At 40.0% G+C, this 18,991-nt stretch overlaps 1 protein-coding gene across 1 annotated transcript; it reads right to left on the reverse strand.

Annotated features, from left to right (window-relative positions):
• Nucleotides 1–6,634: 6,634 nt before the first annotated feature.
• atxn1l (ataxin 1-like) lies at nucleotides 6,635–17,360 on the reverse strand. Its single transcript, XM_042491225.1, has 3 exons — nucleotides 17,268–17,360; nucleotides 13,428–14,636; nucleotides 6,635–11,099 (listed from the first exon to the last, which is right to left on the reverse strand). The coding sequence occupies exons 2-3, from the start codon at nucleotides 14,511–14,513 to the stop codon at nucleotides 9,633–9,635; spliced, it is 2,553 nt and encodes an 850-aa protein (XP_042347159.1). The 5' UTR covers nucleotides 14,514–14,636; nucleotides 17,268–17,360; the 3' UTR covers nucleotides 6,635–9,632.
• Between the last annotated feature and the right edge of the window lie 1,631 nt (nucleotides 17,361–18,991).

Below are 18,991 nucleotides of genomic sequence, written 5' to 3' on the forward strand. Positions count from 1 at the left end.
AGTACAAGAACTGTAAGAAGAAGATGAGGAAGCTAGACAGTGCCTGGATGCAGCTAGAAATGTGGCCAGATGATCATGGTTTGTATAAAAATTCAGCACGGTGACAATACAGAAATCTCATACACCATTTCTGCCAATAGATGCCTCTGAATCCTACCTGCTGGACCTTTAACAGATGAATGAATGTTTTGTCCTGTTGAACACGCCCAGTGCTGATCAACATTCCTCCTCTCACCTCTTGAGTTGTACAACTCGATGCATTCGCCTCTTTACATTCTCTTTGCCAATATTTGAATTCTTTTCCCTACATCGTTACACTCCGAATATATTGCCAATGTCGTTTCTTTTTTACTTTCTGTTACAGAGCTTTTCTTTGGCTCATAAAAATTTCAGTCTGTGCTGCTGTTATTGTACTGTACAATACATTAGTTACCTCGTATATATTTTGGGCTCATCACATTAAGGAATATTGTGCTAAAATGTTTCGTTAAGTGGTCACAATGAAACAGTTCATGATATGATACTTTACTTGAATTCTGCCCGCAAAGACACATTTGTTTTCCTCGCGAGGAGTAAATCACAACATGAACGTGGGTTAGTATTATTATTATTTAGAGGATCATACACAGATGATGCATCCTCTGCATGCAATTTGTGTAGCATTCACATGCTTTGTAAAGCTGCAGTACCTTCAGTGTATGTGACCTGAACCACTTCAATTGGGGTTGATTTTATCCTCTGTCAGCAGAATTGATAAAGATATTTATTGATTTATATGACAGAGGAACTCATTTTAAACTGTTTGTTTTTAATTCCCATCCGTTACTGAGCACTGGGGCTAATCTCATGACACATGCAGCCCAAACTGGGAGAGAGATTTTATCTATATTCATTAACCTCATTCCAGCACATATTTATGCAATATGATGTGAATATATTTTTCTTGTGAAAATGTTTTGGGTTATTTTGTTACAGTCGGTGGTATAAAGTTGTTTTAATGTTTAAATTAGAGGCCATGTCTGGATATCCCTCATTTAATTTCCTGCCTGCAAGGTTACCTCCAATTTTTCTTGACTTCACTTCTCCAGATGCAAACATTTACAGTGTCAATAAGCAGTTTCTGAAATATTCTTCACAGAAAATCAGAGACAAGGACAAGTACTGGTTCTGTTTGAGTCACTCCTAGACGAGAGTCAATCTACCTGGCTGTTTGTTCCAGCAGATTTTTAAAAAAAAAGGGGAGAAAAAAAAAGGGATTATTTTTGTGTTTCATCCTCAGATGCTTTTCTAGGAGTGCATCAAACCTCTATGCAACAGATGTGTTATTTATTCCATGGGAAATTAATTCACTTTCCACTGAAACTATGCAGAATGCGACTTTAATTTAAACGGACTTCAATGTAAAGAGTTTAGCTTCTCAGGCAATTTAACTCAGTGAGAGGGCTCAGAGCCTGGAGACAACACCCTGGTCCATAAGAATCATTTAGTGATCTATCATGTGATTTGATAGCAACCGTTTTGGGCAGTTGTGTGACTTTTCTAGAGACGCTTTGTCTCCAGAGATGTGTTTTCTCTTCCTAGTTCAGCACATGAAAGCAACAGGGTCTCACTGCCATCCTATTCATGACATACTGTACCAAGGGCAGATCGGTGTTCTCAACAGAGGCTTCAGGTGTCATTTATTTCTCTCTTCTCTCAGAATATGAATACTGGGTATTCTCAGAGGTTGCTCTTTGAAATTGCTGTGATCCCCTTTGTCCTACAGTGGACCAATGCGACAGGAAACTGCGGCGTCTGTGGTCTGACATATTATTGCAAAGGACGTACTCTGAGCTCTGGGGTGTTGCTGGTGTTTTACAAGCAGCGCTCTCAGTGCGGATTAGGTAAGCACTGCATGTCGTGAAACTGCACTTGTCCTAGAATGGTTCAATATGAGCTTGTGTTCTACTGTAAGTTTATGCCTGCCTGTTTTCTACAGTTTAATCAAAAGAAAAATGTTGTTAAAAAATGTTGGCCTTTCTATATTAATTCTATCAGGATTTCCTCTCAATGTCCATGTTTACAAAACAAATCTCTCTGATAAAGGCCAAATGAATGAGCTAAACTGCTATTGAGAACATTCATGCTTGCTGCGATATCAATGCATTCTGACTGGATGGCACTTTAGGAATGCCATCCTCTGTTACTGGATTAACAGATGTACAGACCACGATGAAACCTGGTAAAGAATGTGGAAATAAACATTGACTTTACTATAATGGTAGTGTCCAGTGTCACCTCTCTCCTCCTTTGTTTTATACACGCAAATACATTTGTGTCTTCAGTGGATACAGTGTCACACACATTTCTTTAACAGTGAGGGGTCTTCTTTTAAAAAGACATGAGGAGGTGGAGTTTTAACAGAAAATATTGAAGAATTATGGCGTCCTTGTATGCTGCAGGTCTTGCAGAGGCAGTGTGGTGTGTTATCCTCTGTACTTGTACAAATATAAAACAAATAAGTGATGAAATACCTAATTGTGAAATGAAGTCAATACCAAACACTTGGTTTTGTTTAAAATTAAATAGCACAAAAATGTATAGCATTTAAATATTTCACTTTCAGAACCATCCCTCTGAATTTATTGTGGGTTGAATTTCACTCTGACAATTTGAGAAGTTCATTGTAAGAGTATGGATTTCAAAAATTCAAGGTTCAAACTTTAAAATCTCCAATAATTTTTCAGTATATTTAAATTTTGCGGAGCCCCTTTAGTTCAGTTTTTTTTTTAAAATTTGTGCACACAAAATTATAACTGCTCCCACAGGATAATTATTCATAAGAAAATAAATGGGTCGAACCAGTTAATGATGGTGCGCTTATTGAAATATCACCTTTCTGGACTTTAGGGGCTCCACAATTTTGCTCAAATTTTGACATAAAAGAAACACAAAAAATTCTTTCGAATTATGCTGTCTCATACAGTTCAAGTGACTTGTTTTTTTATTTTATTTTTTTACTTTGACTTACTTGAATTTTTAGATTAGAATTTGATTTTGATTAACTTGATCATTTTGAGTGATGTAGTTTATCTAAAATAGAGAAACACCCTAAACCCATCACTTCAAAAACCAGAGAAAGAAAAAATTTAAAAAAAAAAAAAAAGAAAAACACACAAATTCATCAACATAAAATCTTTCATATTTCTATATATTGAGTGGTAATTCAATTTTAGTAGTGATTAAATTTCATCATTAGATATTCAGTTTCCTATAAGACTTGGGTTACTGGGACTATTATTGGCTTCAACAGTTTCCCACTGCATTGGCAGCTGTACCTGTGCTTCCTGTAAAGATTAAGATATGACTTTCAAAACATGTTTTACTTGTAAAGATTATTACATTACATAAACAGTTCATAAAGTATTTAAATTCACTCCTCCACTTTTAACTTGTAAAAGTGTACTGTTACTCTGAGGTATTAGTACTCTCACTTTAAAGATCTCAGCACGTCTTCCACAGCTATCTATATACAACTACAGAGAAAAAACTGAATACATAGATGCAACTAAAGAAACACAGCACACAAGTTGGATAATAGTTTATATTTATATTTGTATATATATATTATATTGTGTTTACTTAACAAACATGATAAATGCAATGTCTCCAAGTTAGCTGTAACAATAAAAATACAATATCTTTGTGTCCTTAAAGTACATAGAATTAAAACAGCAAAACAAAAAAACAAAAACCGCCCTAAGTAGTTCACAGAGAGGTACAAATATACAGTACAAATCTATTTTATTCAAAAACGGTACAAATAAAAATGCAACAAAATAGAGATATTAATGCTTTGTTAAAGTCAGGTAGGTGTAGGGTATTCTAAGGGAGCACTTTCGGTCGACAACTCTAAGGCTTCTGATAAAGATCAATACATATTGGTACGGCCATACGATATTAAAACTCACTATACAAAGTTCATACAACCTGGATTATACTTGAGGATTGAATGTTACATTTACATCATTGCATATATTTTGCAGATTTAGGCATGTTCAAAAAAAATTGCTGTTTTTTGTTTAATTTTTCAATAGTTGCACGTCACATAAAAAGCAGTGTCACCTTGTGCCAAAAAAAGTACAATGTTAAATCTGAAAATACACAGACTTCTTTAAAACTTTTAACCGTTTGTTTCTCCTGATTTAACTGGATATCAGCGAGGCCAAAAATCATCCTAAATTCACCTTTGCAGTTCAATACGGGATCAAACAACAGGAAGTAGTTCACACGGGGAGTTAAAATCCCAACCGCCAACATCACAAAACAATAAACCATTACGTTTTCACCAATGGAAAGCTATCAGATTAATGTAGCTCGTTTGTCTGTCTCCGTTTATTCAAATCTGTCGATCAGAGACTGGGACAAAGCACAAGACACCAAACACAACCCATTAAATTTACGGATAAAATAAACTACTGAGCTTGTGCAACAACAACAAAAACAACGGATGTGTGGAATTAATGGATTGCCCTCCGTTGCTGACACTCTTGGCATCGTCTTGTGAAAAAGTGCAGAGAAGAGATTCCATTTACTTCACTTCCACACACTGGAAAACAAAAACAGGATTTAAAAGATAAGTGTGAGCATAGAGAGTGTATTAAAAATGTAACTGAAAAGATAAAAAGTAAAAACAAAACCAAACAAACACAAAGTTGCAGATTTGAACCATTTAGGGCCCAAAGAGAATTCACCGTCACCCTTTAAGAATATGAATTTCTGCTCTGAAGCGTGACATTTCTAATTTGCTTTTGTTCAGCCTGAAAAGGGAACACCGAGTCGACCAGAAGCATTATTCCACTGTTTCAATTTCACACATTGTACAAAGCAGAATTTAAGGCATTATCGACAAGCATCATCAAAGCTATCTATACAAAAAAAAATACAAATATCTACAGAAACACACAACCTGCAATTTCTCCATGATTCTGTGTGCTTTACATTTTGAAACTCTTCAATTTACCAACAGTTTTAAGTTCAAAACACTGTAAAAGGAGGGCATTTAGTGCAATTACTTACAGCAACAGACTATCAGTGATGTGAATAAGATTCATTGGACATCTTTGTAGAAGAGCATTCCTGCGTAACATGGCACGCACTGCTCAGAGCAGAGGGCACAAAGAATAAAGCTCATGGCAGCACAGGATGGTTTGCTGTGAGAATCAACAGTAGGTAAAACCACAGGTGGCACTGCTTGCACCGCTAAAATCCCATCAAATGCATCTTGACCTTTAATGCAATGTTGATGTGGCTTGCCAAAAAAATTACCCGACAAACACATGAAAATTTGAGTGACACTCGTCTCGAGTGATTTGGCTCCGACCATGTGGCATTGTGAGAAGACAATTTAAGTTTACTAATCTGTGAGTCAGCAATGTGCTATACACAGGAAGATGGGGAGCACTGAGCAAAAACTAGAAAGTAGAAAAGCAAAATACTGGTTTGTACTGTATTCCTGTAAAAAAGTTAATTTAAAGCAAAAATCCAAAAATCAAACAACCAGACATCAGCGCAAAATGACTGCATCAGCCCAACCTGCCGTACTGCTTCAGAGAGCCATGCTTAAGACAATGAAGGGTACAATACTGAGTTTACTGCATAGAAAATGCCAAGACTACATGAAATGTTTTCAGGTATAATATGTATATTGCTTACAGCATGAAAAAGACTCAATTTGGTGAGCTTTTGATGGTAAGATGTGTTCTTAACTGTAGTAAAATTAGTTTTTGAAACTCTCATCGCAAAGCATTTTAATGGACAGGTTCACATTTTTCCACTTCTCACTCCATATGTGCACCTAAAGGGTTATTAATCAGTGTATCATTCCTCTTTACCTTTCTGGTCATTATGCAGCCCCTCCAGGATGTTGCAATCGCAATAATTAACTCATCCAACCAATCCCTTTAAATTCTTGCAATTTTCTCCAAACATAGCAACTTTTCTGCATATTTGACCAACCATAGCAGTTTCCCATGAGTTTCACCAATCAAAACAGTCACCAAACTCGCTTCCTTGTTTATGGATGTGAAGATGCAGACATGAGCAACATTAACATTTCACATTTACAAGCAAAAATTAATGCTTAAGAGTAGGCCGTGCAAGGCAATTCCCTGATGTTCTGCACAAAAGTGTGGGTAAACTTTTTTGCATGCCGTGCAAAGTTATGGTGATACACAAAAGTTATGATTGACAAACACTACTGCAAAAGACACCCGGAGAATGGCTGAAATGCACTGACAACAGATAAAGACACATAACCATGACAGAGGCTGTTGCATTCAGATCTCCATGAGTGCTGAAAGAGTCAAGTGAGTCCTAATACAAACATGCAGGGTTAGTGGTAATTTTGGTCTAGTATCAATTACAAACTCAAACTTAATTACACACACAAAAAAAAAAAAGAATCTGTTTTTGCAATTTTCACTTGCTTTGAAATTTCGGTATAAAAAAAGTTTACAAGATCACAACATGCGTTGCAATTATTTACAAAAGTTGCCCTGAAATCAGTCATTTTAGACAGTCTGACAGGGACTGATTAAAAGATCCTTTCCTTATGTGATTGAAATTTAAGTAATGAGATGGGGGACAAAGTGATTACTGAGACCAATAAACCTTTACGGGCATGGGAAAATTGTTTTAAAGTTTCTCCCTGAGCATTAAACTCTCATCTCTGTTCAACAAAATTATATATGTCACACCTTAATGGCTTAAAATAGCTCAGATACTCTACACCTTTGCCTCATTTAGTGCGTGCGGAGCTATGAACATGCACATTAGTCCGCCCCTCAGCCAACTGCCTGCAGCTCGAGCGTACCTGCTCAACACTGACTCTGTACATAATATACTCAGACCTCTGCCTGGCAACAGTAGTAGATAGCATGAGCCTTCAGCTCGACTGCATGATCAAATGGCAAATAATGTGTTGCTAATGTTAAATAAACCTTGTATCCCAGCTTTGACAAGTTTAAGTGAAACTTGAGTGGCAAAATACTGATTTTTAGCTACACCTGGCTTCTCCCTCTGATACCCCACAAGTTGACGGGATTGGTTCAAACCCTGGAAGTCTGAATCTGTGTTTACGCGACTGTAATGACTATACTGCAGTTTCAAGGCCAAAATGCTCAGCCGAGGTGTTGACGGACTAATGTCACTCATGGTGTGGCTTTCAGCATATAAAAAACACAATATGAACATGTTAACAACATTAAAGCTTTAAGATTTTCACTGGAGGGGGTCTTTAAGACAGACTTGGAAAAATGTGAACCTGTCCTTTAAAACTCTTGTAATGACAATAACAGAAGATGAGAGTCTCCTCAGCTCAGGTCGCTGTGTTTCCCTCACTGTATTCTCAGTGACCCCTGAGAGGTTACGAGAGTGAGGAGAGTTGAAGAGGGACTAATGGACTGCACCAACACACGAGTCCGACAGAAAATTGACAACCATGTAACAAACTGATCCAATGACTGGAGATATAGGGTAATGCATGAAATATTCAAAAGTGATTAAATGTTTTGCGAGAGGTAAGTCCAAAGCTCTGCGACAGACAAAAAAAGAAAGTGTGTGATTTACACATCTTCATGGGAATGTCTGCTTGAGGAATGCCGTCTGATTATAAACCTCTGAATGATTTGACATGTGGTCTAATTGCACTTAATTTCAACTTCATCCTTTAGGATTTTTTTTTTTTTTCAGTGACAAAAGATAAAAATCTGTCAGAAGGAGGAAACTGCAGCATTCATCTTGGCTAATTTGTAAACAGAGTTAAAAATGCAAGTCAGTTGTTTTTCTCTCTCTCGCCACAAAAACACCAACAACAATACTTCAACATATTCCCTTCATTACAAAAAAAACATCTACTGTACTGTGATTCCTATTAACAAGGTCAGTGTGAAATCAATGAGTGACATTTTCCATGTGCAACACGAGACAATCATAAGATCCACTGGATAAAGTATAACCTAGTACAAAAGCGAAGGACTGTGTACGTTAGACAAAACAGAACTTAATTAGAGTCAAGCCTTTCTTGGAGATGCACTTGAGTAAAAGATAAAATATCATCAGTGAGATAGAGAATCAAAGAGTTTCATCTACAATGATTTCTTGAGAAATTTGTCATGCATTGCTTGTGTAGAAATACTGAAGAATCACTGAAAATGCAAAATAGTGCATTGCCTTTAAAGGTCGGGGGTCACATCTCACACCTCAGATATAAAACAGCCCAAGAGGAGAGACTCCTGGGGGAGAGTGGTACAGCTGCGTAATGTAAAAAGAACTATTGCTTTAATTTGGGAACCGAGCAAAGAGTAACTAGGACAAAAGAGAACCCCTCGTCACTGATTCACTCACACGCAGGGGTTTCTCTCGACAAGGCAAACTACGAGGCCCTTCCACTCTTCTGAGGTTTTAAGTGGCCCGCAGCCGGTGATGTGACACCATAACGTCTCATTCCCACAGGTGGCTTTGGTGATGACCAGCCAGTGCCTCCTCCATTAATTACGCCGTCTAAAATTGCATTAAAGTCACCAGACTGGTCGGGAAAGCTTTGAGGTATAGCAAGAAGGAGGGAGGGAGTAGCTCAGGATGGGAAGTGATTCTCTAGGAAGGAAATGTTAAACGCGAAGTGATGGATATTCTCACTGATGATACTGGAATGCAAGATATCTCGAGTCATCATAGAGAACAAAGGATTATTCCAATTTACCGCATTTACGCAAACACACTCACACGTTAGAGCCCAAACCAGAGGGCATGAGCACTTCTTTTTTTTTTTTTTCAGAGTGGTAACTGATTGCTGAACATACACACTGATTGGTTTATCACTATTTCGATTGTAAGACAAGTGGGACGTGGATCATTTGGCCTGAGAGAGGATCTTTGCAGAGCGGCTTCCTGAAAAGGAAGGAGGGGAGAGAGTATCTCAGCCGACAGCAGAGGTTTCAGACTCCTGCCGTAGAAGCATAATGTAACATACACTGACAGTTAGCGTCAACAGTGCCAACATCACTGCAGGAGCTGCTGCTGTCAGCAACTCCTCTCTTTTTTTTGGGTAAATGCTTTTGAAGGAAACAGGATCTTACAAATGGAGGAGATTAAAGATCACTGGCTGTGATCCTTTAAATACATCAGAACCTGCAGAGTTGGTAGCTTCACTGTGCTACAAACACATTCTTCGTAGTCCTTGGTCTCCCAAAGAGACGGTTTGGTCAAAAGGGTGTTCTGAATGCGATAATAACCTCCAAGTGTGGGTATGAGGAAGTGGCGACAGAGGAGCGAGGGAGGAAGAGTAATGCAGTGTGCAAGGACTATGGTAGGCATTTCATCCGCTACATACTTTCTACTCAGCTTGTAATGTCCCCGTCAGACCTCAGCTGGCTGGGAAACCACAGGCTCGTATCCTTTGGCTGAGTGACAACTGAACCAAACCAGAACTTCTCACCAGATAGACAAAGATCTTGTTTTTTTGTATATTTTAGGTGTGCAAAATCTCAAACATTCTGAGGCTACATTCGCACTCTTTTTTTCCCTCTTTCTCTCCTTGTCAGACTCGTTCCTACTCGTGGCAGTCTATTCTATAGATGCTACCAAATGTGATGCTACTTCCCTGCATTAGAGCGCCCCTCGATGGACAGTTTGACCTCCTGGGGGATGAAAGATGGCCTAATGTGGCCGGAGGTGCTTATTTGAGGGCGTTGCCCTTCGTCTCCCTTCATACTGTATCTTTGGAGGCCAGGTGAGGACCAGCGCCTCTGAGAAGCACCTAGCGCAGCCTGCATGGCTCCCATCCCTGCCCCTGCAAAAGCAGAGCCCTCTGTGTGCAAGTGGTAACTGCTCTGGCTCCTCGGATGCTCTGCTAAGGTCCTACTTGGTCTGATGGGCGACTCTGAGTGCCCAGCAACCCCGAAATGCGTAGCTTCGTCCTTATCAGGCGCATCTTTTTCCCCATCCCTCTGTCTTTCTCTGTGGATGCGGTCTAGCCTGAAATGAGACGGAGGCCGTGACTGCTGAGGGGCAGGAGGCCCCATGAGCTGATGACCAGGTCCTGATGTGGTTTTGCTCAAAGTCCTGGACAGATTCTGCTGCTGCTGCTGCTGCTGCTGCTGCTGCTGCTGCTGCTGCTGTGATGGATGGTGCTGCGCCTGTTTCTGCTGCTGTGGCTGAAGCTGCTGCTGTAGGGTGATGGACACACACACGTCTCCTACTTGCAGATGATGGCAGGCCAAACCGTAGAGCTGGGCTGTGCGCTCAGGGCTGCAGGACGACCAGCCCTGCCCGAACACGAAAAAGGGGTGCTCCGGAGGCACATCGATGGTCACTTTACTCTGCTGCTCTCCCACAGTAAAGTGAAGTGACACCAGACCCGGTCTCTGCTGGCTGGCACGGATGTCCACCACCATGCTGGAGTCAATCTTAAGACCCCCACTCACCTCGGCGCTCCGCACAAAGTCCTGAGTCTGCAGGTCTTCGACACGCTTCAGTTCCCCAGTAGCCAGCTGGATAATGGCTCCCTTCATGAAGTGTGACGGGTTGCAGGGAGCCGAGGCGGGAGCGAGGCTTGAAGCTACGGCCTGAGTCACATCTGCTGTAGGCTGGACAGGAGGCTGCTGGGGGAGCTGCTGCTGAGCTGTGGCTGGCTCCGCCCTTTCAACGAGGCACACTCTGGCTGAAGAATCAGAGGCTTTAAAGCTTGGGTTAGGAGAGGCCATGGTGGTCGAGGCATGGCTGGCTGAGGCATCATTCGCCTGTCCTGGGTAGTGTTGCTGCAGTGGTTGGGACTGATGCTGCAGGTGATACTCCAGGGGAATAAGAACTGGTTGCCCGTTGGCAAGCATGACAGCGTGTCCTGGTTGTCCTGTTTGCTGCTGGAGACCGGTCACTCTGGGATCAGTGTAACTCACAGTCTGGGTCGGGAACGCAGTCCGGCCGGAAACCACGCCTGTGCTCTCTCCATGGACATCTCTGGCTCTCTGAGCACCCTGAGAGAGGTTCAAGGGAGCAAAGGAGACTTCTTTCCGCACTCCACCGTGGCTAGAAGAAGCCAAACGACCAACCACCTGCTGCACCTGGAAGATGATTAAAGAAATTAAATGTTAGTCCTGCTTTTGCTGAAACACAATTATACGTAATTAAAAAATGGCTTTTGACACAGCAGCCTGAATTACAGAATATGAGTATGAAATGTCTGTGTGGCTGAGAAAAAAAATACATTTTAAACCTTTAAAACCTGAGCAAATTGGTTTGATTTTTTTCTGAAAACATGGGGGGGTTAGAAATGTCCTGCAAATTACCAGATATTAGTAAAATGTGACAAATAATTACCTGAAAAGGAATTTTTAGAAAAAGGGAATAAGATAATAAAAAATAGGGATAAATACGGGTCATTTTCTTGTTTGTTTTTGGGTTTTTTTTTACATTTCTTTCAATTTCTAATTTTCAGGCAGTTTGCTTGTTACTTTTTACTAATTTCATGTTCATTTTTGGGCCATGTCTTGTTGTTCACTGCATTCTCCTCATGCTCTTTAAAGTAATCAAAACTAATTTGCTGAGGTTTCAAAAGGTTAAACATCTCATCACTCAAGCCTCAAACACCCTCCAATACAAAATTTCTCATTATGTGTGACCCAGCATCGCTGTTCTCATCAACTTATCCAACAGATAAAGATACAGAAGATTTTTTAAGAAAAGCGAGACAACAAAAACCTTTCGTGACTTCCTAATTGACCCTTTCGCTAAGCCCTGCCCCTTTGTGATGGTCTGTCAAGCTGTTGGAGCTCGCAAGGAGCCCACATTGTCAACTTAACTGCACTCCCTGAGGAAATGTTACCTCATTTTTGGAAAATTAAACAAAGAATTTCAAAGAGAAGCAGAGAGACTGACTCAGCAGGAAAAACAGGTTGAAAAGACAAAGATAGTTAGAAGCTATTGCCTAACATACAGATCAAAGTGTAAAAGTATACCCTCACATCAGCTGGCTAACGAAGACAGAAGACAATAAAACTAAAGGGGAACTTCGCTGATTTCCAGCCAGCTGGGCATCATTGCACTACCTAACCCTACACTTCTCACTTTCTCAAGAAATGTATATCTCCACGAGTATCACTATTACTCATGCCCCAGACTCAACACTCAGCTCCCAATCTACAAAATCTGTCTAAAAACAAAGAAAATCTGAAAGAAATGCTTGAGAGTCTATGAGGTACTGCTGTGTAACTATCACACTGTTGTTGGAGCTGGCCAGTGCTGTGCTATGACTGGCCAATCGACTGTCTTTCTCCACTGTAGCATACAGCGCTTATGAGGTGACTGAAACTATTTTACTTATTGGAACCAACGTTCTTCCTTCCCCCGCACACCGTCACCAAAGAGGTACTGAGAGCTTCACTGAGCATGTCCGGGTTACCACTAATAACATAGCTTTGGCACAAAGTGGCAATTGTGTGTGAGAGTGATTGCTCAATTTCCCACAGACCCACAATACACATAATAAAGGAAGGAAGTTGAGTCTAATATTAACACCTGGGATTGAGACTTTCATGAGGTAAAAAGGTGTACAGTTAATACACAGACAAACTCGTATTTAATAATAGTAAAGGCCACTGAAATGTCTATTAAACTGATTGATCAGATAAATTAACACACTACAACCTTGTGTTGTAACAGTTCAATTTTAGAGTTATCATGTTGACATATATCTGTCTTTTTCAGGTTATAAAGATATTCTATTCCTTATTTCTATGCCTACTTGCTACTTGCCATGCTGGAAGATGATTTTCTTTGTATCATTTTTTTTACTTAACAAGGGTATTTTCATTCCCATGTGTACACTGGAAAAACTTTTAAGGAAGTAAATTTAAGGGTATAAATGAACAATTCATCTTTTTTCTATACTTTTTTACTTTTTAGGATCTTTTATTTATTGTCCCTAATTATTTATTAGGGACAATTTTGCCCAAACGTTGACTCAAACACCCAACATTTTCTTAGGTCAAGTTCAAAAGTTAGATGATCTACTTAAAACGGTAAAAAAAAAAAAAAAAAATTAAAATAAAACTTTCTACAGTGGAACACATGGAAAATAATGAACATGCATATTACGTTATTAAAATATCAGTTTCCTTTGCCTTGAAAGAGTTTAGATCATTTTTCATTTCATTGGCTGTGGTAAATGTATATGAGTGTTGTGGGTTCCTTTATCCTGAAAAGCCTGACATTAAATTTGGAAATAAAAAAAAACCCAGATATTATTATTTTGAGATTTAATGATGCAATTTCCTTCTCCCAATTGATTTAAGAGATTTTAATACTAATTAAGGTCTTATTTTTAGATTAATGAATCTAATGCATTTTAAGGCTTTTTAAGGATCCACAGGAACCCTGTCATTGTGTCTTACCTCCAGGTCGCTGTCTGGAGTGCTGCGCTGGCCAGGTGAGCTCCTCTCCTCCAGCCTTCGGTGCAGCGCGCCTCTGTCTTGGCTGTACTCCTGGGCTGCAGCGTTAGGCGCTACCTGCAGCAGACTTGCATTTCTGGCAGTGTAGGCCAAGTCGAGTACAACCTCCCTCGCTCCCTGCTCTTTATCGCCTCCATTCATCTCTGGTTCGTTCTCCTGCTGGGCACCGTGGGGGTCTCTGGAGGCGGCGGCAGCCCTGGCGCCCTGAGGGTGATAGAAGACTGGCAATCCTCGAGAGCTGAGCTCTGCTGCGGGCAGGACTCCGACAGTACCAAGGTGCTGCTGGGCAGCTTGCTCAGAAGGCAGCATCAGCGGGACAGCGCTGGATGCGGCAACTTTGGCAAAGGTATGAGCAGCTACCTGGGCCTGGGGAGGTGGAGAAACAACACCTTCCTGTATGACAGATGGGTAAGGAACAAGGTGGGGCACAGCATGGGGCTGAGGGATGGTGCCTGAGGGAGAGATCAACGATCCCGGGACAAAGCCAGGGGGTAGAGCGTAAGGTACCGCTGCATAAGGGGAACTAACAAACTGGAGAGAGGAATGAGGGATCTGGGCGTAACCGAGAGGAGGATAGGGAAGGCCTGGATGCTGCAGGAGAGGAGAGTGTACAGTGTAAGCTGGAGAGATGTGGCTTAACACTGGGTGAAGACTGGTAGGCGAGTAGGTAACAGATGGAAGAGCCACTTTGTAGAGCATACTGTACTGGTCAACTGGCACTGCTGGTATGCCATCCGAATTATCCACTCCATAATGAAGCCCTGGCTGAGCTCGCAGCCACTCTCCAGATGGGGTCCCTCCCTGAGTGTCACTGTTGGCTGCAGAGTTCTGGATGGAAACCACTTCATCTTCTCCAACACCACCAGCACTACTGCCACCTCCACTGCCGCCGCCACCGCCACCTCCTCCTCCTCCTCCTCCTGCAGCCCCACCTGCTCCTGTCCCTCCAGCTCCACTGCTGTTGCTAACTAGGAGGTCTCTCTTCTTAGGAGGCAGGCACTCCTGGTTTCGCTCCTGAGCTGGTTTCATTGCAATCCTCTGACCAAGCAAATAGCTTTTACTGTACTGCACAGGAACAGAAACTTGCAAGCCAGTCAGCCCGCACAGGAACCAGTTCTGAAATCACCTGGCTGACCTCGTCTGCCGATTCACCTGGAACAAGGACAAGGACACATCTGTAAGCACAATGTTAGTCTGCCTCATCACTCTGGTGCTAAAATGATTAATTTACATGTCAAATTAGATGAAAACAATTAAATTATAAAATCTTTAGTTTCAGATTTGTAATACAACTATTTACGGTCTTTGACAGATAGTGTTCGGTTATGCTAAACCACAAATGGAAAGCATCAATGGTGCTGCCACATTCATCTGTACGTGTAGAGACAGATATTGTTGGGGAATGTTGTTGGCTGTCTCTTTGACAGAATATTTGAAAATTAAACCATTACACTGGCTCAAAACAGCCTTCACCTGCCAGAGATATAGGACTGATGATTTTCTCACCAAGGACATTCCCTCTGTTGGGAAAGTGTGTGTCCTTTTCCAGATCATAGTTGAACTCTGAACTGTTGTGCTATTTGGCTGTTTGACATCTAGATAGCCAACACGTTCATGTTGCTGAGTATGACAAGTCTGTCTGCATGCACTTTTGTACAAACCATGTCTAAAACTGATTTATAACAATATGTGATATACTGCTGCTTTTTCTACATGTATATGCAGCAACTATTGAATTAATCCATTAGCTGTCAATTTTTAACCAAATCGCCAACTAATTTTACAAACAATCAAAAATTATCTGATTCCAGCCTCTTAAATGTAAATATTTTCTGGTTTCTTTACTCCTCTATGACAGTAAACTAAATATCTTTGGGTCGTGGACAAGACAAGACATTTAAGGACATCATCTCTGGCTTTGGGAAGATTTTTGACAAATAATCATCAATAATGAGGATTTAATGACAAATTGGTTGAAGGCAAATAACAGAACAGCTAGAATAGTCTGATAAGTTAAGAAAATCACAGAGAATATTAAAAACTGGCCTAATAACCTCTGCCCAAATGATTCTGAGGTGTTGGAAGGAGCCTCAAACTCCTCCACTAAAAATGTGGAGAGTTAAATGATGGAAACTACTGCATGCAAACAGATGTCATGGATAAGGAACGATGGGACAGTTTTAGCAGATATGTGTCTGGAGCAAACAAGTAGAAGAGAAAAAAATACAAGAGACAAAACATGAGAACAAAACAAAAAAAAAAACAAACACTATGCTGTCACTCCACACCATCTTGATAATATGATAAATGGAAAATATAATCAGCACTCCTATATTATCTTAAAGTGACAAACAGGGCCAGTATATCTATGCACATAGTCGTTACTCATTTATCTTAACTTAATGACCAACAACGACAAACATCACATTCATTTGTTTTCAGTTCCATCTAAAGAAGTATTACCAGCCCTATGTGCTAATGACAACTTGCTGTTTCAAATTTTCTTGTTAAAATGTAATAACAATAGTAATTATATATACACACATTTATTGCATTTATTTATTACATTATACATTTTGCAGCTTCCGGCTATGATAAATGGTCAGATTTTAGAGATTTAAGCACTCGGGGTCAACAGATTATAGGCCTGGCCAGGGCCACTATTTGGCATTTAGCTGATTATCTATACCAGCAATTTATTTTAATGATCGCCAATAATAAAAAATTATTCGAAAAAGTGTGCCAATTACACTCAACCAACACCAGGGAGGGCAGTTTGCAATACATGCAAAGAAAATGTCAGCATGGGAGGAACATTTACTGATTCATTTTTCTGTTTAAAATTTGACTGAACTTGCAGTAAATGATGTTGAAAGTTTCAGTTTTGATTAAACATTTGCAGCAAAGTGATGTGTTGGAGTTTGTTATATGAAACAATTTCAACAGGAACATCTTCATATTTAATGTACATGCATATTGGTTTTTGGTCTCATTAATTACTAATTATCAGGCCCTGATAAACCCACAGGTTGACCCCTATTTCAAACCCACTAATGAATGTTTGGGGTTATGGGGTGTTTGAACTAAATACAAAATATACGACCATTTAAAGTTGAATGTCCCTCTTTAAAGGCAAACCGAAAACATAACTCCCTCCCCAATGCTTAATAAAAGTGGCCCTCCGTTTTGCACCACCCCCTGCCCTCTCATAAATAGCGAACAGTCCCTACTTCATCATAAATTTAGCTTGAAGCAGCTTCTTTTTCTTACACCACTCCATGATTCATACTCGAGTGGGTTTCTGGTTTCACTTACCAGTTGTCCTGTAAACCCAGTCAAACTGCTTTCTGACACAAACCCATAATAGCACTAGACAGCAAACGTCTGCTTTATGTTTTTTATCAACAGATGAGAGTTTTCTTCTAGTTAGCACTTCACTCCACAGTAACTATGTGTACCGTTAGCTAGCTTAGTGGCTGAGTTGGCTAAAGTTAGCTAGCGACTTGGAGTCATCATTTCCCCGTAAACACAGAAAAGTAACAACATGACACTTAGTACACTATCACTAAACGTAGATGTGAAGTTCACTCGGTAGATAGTGTTGTATGAGTCAGTTTGGTTATCAGTATAACTGGGCACCAGCCCAAAGGTTCCGGCTAGTTAGCCACACGGCTAACACAGCTACACCTAGCTGCATGAACTGACTCCACTCACATCTGCACACAGCTAACATGGCAGCGCTTATCAAAGCTGTCTCTGCTTTGTCTCATTGTGTGGACGTACCTCCAAATGTCATCGCGAACAGGCTTTTCTTCATAAAAAAAAGTTGATATGCGAAAGGGACAATTGAAGAAATCAAGGCTAAGGAGTCGAGCCCATTTCGAAGGCCAGCAGAGGCGCTCACCAATGACGTCACTAAGTTTATCCAATTTCCTGTTTTTTTTTTCATGTACAAATGTCAAGCACGCGAGTTTGCACCTTTGCACCGCTTTGCACGTACACTAGGAGTAACTTGGTAACATATGCTTCGTTTTTTGTCCTATGTCTAATTATTATAGAAATATAAATTAATATTCTTGATGCCATTTCATAGCAAACTCACAGGTCACGTGCTTTTTGGGAGAAAGATAGTGAAAGATAGTGAAAAATACTGCAAATCCACGAACAGCTCTTATTCAATTACACAAAATGCCATTGTACATAAATAAAACTAAGTAAAAATAATAATTATAATTTATTTCGTTTAAATGCATTAAAAGTACATTGAAGATTGTATACAGTAGGGGGAGCTGGAGCCTTGTGCACTAAAGGGATTTCATTTTGTGACTTTTCACAAAGCTGCTTATCTTCAGCCTTCTTTTCTGAATTTGCATACAAAACAAAAAAAATAGGCTATAATAGGCTATAATATAATATAATCATGACAGAAACGTATCCACTTTCATTGCTGTGCCTACATGTCCATAACCATTTAGTTGACATCTTGAATTATTTGGCACAGAAAATAGTAGACCACAGACAAATCCATTGTCACACTTTATTTATTCAAATTTATGTATGTGCAATATGTGAGTACATAAGCTAACATAAGCTAAAATAAGGATGTCTTAAATGTGATTCAGCTTGTACCTAAGTGGTGCAAATTCAGTTAGTAGATTAAAAAAAAAAAAAAAAAAAAAAATTGGCATGCAGCAAAGCACAAGGAAGTTTGCCTGGCTGGCTGGTAATAGGCCTTTTTCACAGAGGACATGTCAGTCAGAACAATACAGGTGCAAATAATTTAATCAATGACTGCTAAACTTCATTTAGCTGCTTTGGTTTCAGTATCCTTGTATGCTGCATGCTTGCTCACTGCCACACTCACTGAGTAGAGCAGAGCCATCTTTAGTGATATTAGTAACACCTGTGTTTTTCCTTCCATAAGAAGTTTCTACTTTGAGAAAGGTCTGTCTAGCTTTAACACAATCAAAAAGCTTATGACTATCTGGTTAGCAGATACAGTAAGTGAAAACACCTGAACACCTGGAAAAGGTCATGGTCGGTCAAAGCCATTAGGGGCCCTAAGCGGAGCAGTGAAAGGTTTTATTCACAGCAACAGTTTGTACATGTCACAGCAGGAAGAGCACAAGTTTGATTACTGACATTGATAACTTTTTCATCTCACTTAGGTTTTTCCTATTCCAGAGCCCTGGTATTGCACATGGCTCACTGGTGGGGTTTAACCCTTCTGAACATGGATTGATAACAGGTTTTCATGTGCTGTATTCAGATGCCTTTCACATGCTTTTAAGACCTTGGACACCCGAGCAAACTAGTGTGATTTCTTTTGAAAACATTAAAAAAAAAAGCAACGTGGCAAGAAATGTCATGCAAACTGCAAACTTATAGTAAAATGTGACAAGAAAAAACTGAAGACATTGAAAAAAAATGTTATTGTAACTTTTACTCATTTAATGCTATTTCTGGGGTAATTTCTTATAAAGTTGCTAATTGCCTTTTTCTTATGT

This window comes from Plectropomus leopardus, chromosome 1, assembly GCF_008729295.1.
Source record: "Plectropomus leopardus isolate mb chromosome 1, YSFRI_Pleo_2.0, whole genome shotgun sequence".
NCBI lineage: Eukaryota > Metazoa > Chordata > Actinopteri > Perciformes > Serranidae > Plectropomus > Plectropomus leopardus.

Coding starts and splice junctions, on each gene's coding strand:
- atxn1l (XM_042491225.1), bottom strand. CDS start 14,513: ATGAAACCAGCTCAGGAGCGAAACCAGGAGTGCCTGCCTCCTAAGAAG. Junction 11,100..13,427: donor CTCCAGACAGCGACCTGGAG/GTAAGACACAAT, acceptor ATCATCTTCCAG/GTGCAGCAGGTGGTTGGTCG.